The sequence below is a fragment of the Cucurbita pepo genome, unplaced genomic scaffold (genome assembly GCF_002806865.2).
Source record: "Cucurbita pepo subsp. pepo cultivar mu-cu-16 unplaced genomic scaffold, ASM280686v2 Cp4.1_scaffold000194, whole genome shotgun sequence".
In the NCBI taxonomy this organism is placed as follows: domain Eukaryota; kingdom Viridiplantae; phylum Streptophyta; class Magnoliopsida; order Cucurbitales; family Cucurbitaceae; genus Cucurbita; species Cucurbita pepo.
The window spans coordinates 162,820-165,855 of record NW_019646461.1 but is presented as its reverse complement, the minus strand read 5'-3'; the positions used below and the strand labels follow the sequence as shown (position 1 = coordinate 165,855).

The window sequence follows — 3,036 nt, the reverse complement described above, 5'->3', positions numbered from 1 at the left end:
TCATTTAATATCATAGTTGTGAACTAAAAAATTACATATTCAAATTCTATCACATATATAGTCAAACTAAAAATAAATCATTTAATCCTGATTAGATCTCAAATTTGTACCACAAATTTGTTCAAACTAAAACTAAAATTGGTTTATAATACTATTGTGAAATAGGATTTTTGAATTCTCTACGGTACATTTAATTATGTGCTCTCTCTTCCATTTTTACTCTCTATATAATAGAAACAACAGCTCCATCCAAAAACACGTTGGATATGACCCACTAATAAAATATATCAGACACAACAAAGAGAATAGAAAAGAGGTTCTTTTTTACTTGTTGCTTTTTTTTTTTATTTGTTTCGGTGTATTTGGACGGTGGGTCATATCCAACGTCAAAACAGTCACAAACCCATAATCATGCCTCTCTCTCCTATTTCTCTCCCTATTCTGTCTCTTATTCTCCCCATCAAACTCCCTCTCCCTCTCCTTCCCTCTGACCTCCCATTCTGTCTCCTCCCAAGAAGCCTCCCTTTCCCTCTCCTCCAAAACCAAATCTCATGGGAAGTTCCACTTCCAGTACTCCAACGCCCTTGTGGTGTCTGTTCCCATTGGATCGCCGCCGCAGCAGATGGACATGGTAGTAGACACCGGCAGCCAACTGTCCTGGATTCAATGCCACGACAAAGTAAGGAGAAAATCAGTGAAGCCCATGATTAATGTGTTTGACCCTTATCTCTCCTCCTCTTTCTCTTTCCTTCCCTGTAACACCACTCTGTGCAGAACCCGAATTCCCGATTTTACCCTTCCTACTTCTTGTGACCCAACTCGCCACTGCCACTACTCCTACTTCTATGCGGATGGGACCCTGGCCGAGGGTAATCTCGTCACTGAAAAATTCACCTTCTCCAATTCCTTAACTACCCGCTCCCTCCTTGTGGGCTGCGCTACGGCCTCCACCCAAAATAGGGGTATGTTGGGAATGAATACTGGACGCCTCTCCTTCATCTCCCAGGCCAAAATATCCAAGTTTTCCTATTGCATTCCGGATCGAACTGGGTCAGATCTAACCGGCTTGTTCTACCTTGGAGACAACCCCAACTCCGCTACATTCAAATACGTCAACATGTTGACTTTCCCCAAAAGTCGATGCTCCCCGAATCTTGACAAGTTGGCCTACACCCTCCCGATGAAGGGGATAAGAATAGGCAACAACAAACTCAACCTCTCGCCCGCCGTTTTCAAACCAGACCCATCTGGGGCCGGTCAGACCATGATCGACTCCGGCTCCGATTTGACGTATTTGGTAGATGAGGCCTACAGCAAGGTCAGAGAAGAGATGGTCAGATTCGTGGGGCCCATGATGAAGAAAGGATATGAATACGCCGCCGTCGCCGACATGTGTTTTGACGGCGCAGTGGCGGCGACGGTGGGTCGGAGGATCGGCGACATGTGGTTCCAGTTTGAGAATGGGGTGGAGATATTGGTCGGGAAAGGGGAAGGGTTATTGACGGAAGTAGAGAAAGGGGTGAAGTGCGTGGGGATCGGACGGTCAGATAGACTTGTGACTGAGAGTAATATAATTGGGAACATTCATCAGCAGAATATGTGGGTGGAGTACGATCTGAGAAATAAGAGAATTGGGTTTGGTGTTGCTAAATGTAGTGGATTGAAGGCATGATCATGGACGGTGGAGATTCATACTATTCTTTTGTGTATCTGTTTAGATTACCAAATTTTGTTATAAAATAAAACAAAATTTGTTGTAATATCGGACTTATTGATCATTTATTTCTTTTAGTAGAGTATACAACTATGAAATAGTTTGTTTTTTTTAAGTTCCATACTTCCTAAATATAATATAATGGATTAATTTATAAAATTTGCAAAATAAATAAATAAATATAAAACATCATTATCCACCCATCTTAAATTAAATCGATTAAATGTATAATTTTGTAAGCTGGCTCTCTTTTCACCATAAGGAGTGGATTAAATAACCAACCTTTCTCCCCCAAGGCACAACTCCCCATAGGTTGCTCCCCCACTAGGCACAATTAAAACCTTGCTTCCCATAGGGCATAACTAAAACTTAGGCACAATTAAAACCTTGCTTCCCATAGGTCATAACTAAAACTACCTCAGTAACCCTCTCTATGTAACTTTCAAGGGTGACAACTCGACCGATATGGGCCATGATCTCATGTATATATATATATATATATATGTGTGTGTGTGTGTGTACAATGAGGATTACATGGTGAGCCTTGATCTAGTAACAAACCTCAATCTGGACGATGTACTATAATAAGTTCAGATTGCGCTGAAAACTGCTAAAGGAGTTGGCATTGGCTTTGTCATGATGTTGGCGAGCTGAACCTTGGAAGATATGAGTCGCACATCAAGTTGATGAGTCGATACTCATTCACGAATGAAGTGATAATCAACCTCAACATGCTTCGTTCGTCGATGAAAGATTGGATTGGCAGACAAATAGGTGGCACCAATGTTGTTACACCATAGGCTAGGCACTCGCGCTTGCGAAATCCCAAGCTCACGCAAGGGGACTTGGATCCAGATTAATTCGTGGCATCAATAGCAGCCTTGTATTCGGCCTCTGTACTAGAACGAGAAACTGTTGATTGTTTCCTTGAACTCTAGGAGATAAGATTGCCACCAACGAAGATCGCATAGCTTCCGATGCTTCAACAGTCATCAGGATTCCTGGCCCAATCAGCATCCGAGAAGGCACGGAGAAAATCAGTGTTGGCTTACAAGCCCATATTAATAGTTTCATGTAGATAACAGAGAATTATCTCAAACTCATGTTGAAAGGAGGATGAGAATTTGTGATGAGAATTTGTGAACTTTGCGCTCCATGAGACTAATGGATGTTATCGCCCTGTTGAGTTTGTTTGTTTATTTTTGCATGAATGATGCTAGATACAGTTGCATGCACACTCAGTTAGCTTTCATGAACCAGTGTAACGATAAGTTTAGGGTTTTGTGGCTAGAGAGACAAGTCACTAAGTAAAGACCTAACCC

General features: G+C 41.9%; 1 protein-coding gene across 1 annotated transcript; it reads left to right on the top strand.

Moving 5' to 3' along the window:
• Positions 1 to 424: 424 nt before the first annotated feature.
• Positions 425 to 1,764, top strand: LOC111784403 (aspartic proteinase PCS1-like; the record flags this gene model as incomplete). Its single annotated transcript, XM_023665111.1, is given in 1 exon segment — positions 425 to 1,764. A coding segment is annotated over 1 exon segment (1,248 nt), but the record flags the coding sequence as incomplete, so codon positions are not given.
• Positions 1,765 to 3,036: the final 1,272 nt, after the last annotated feature.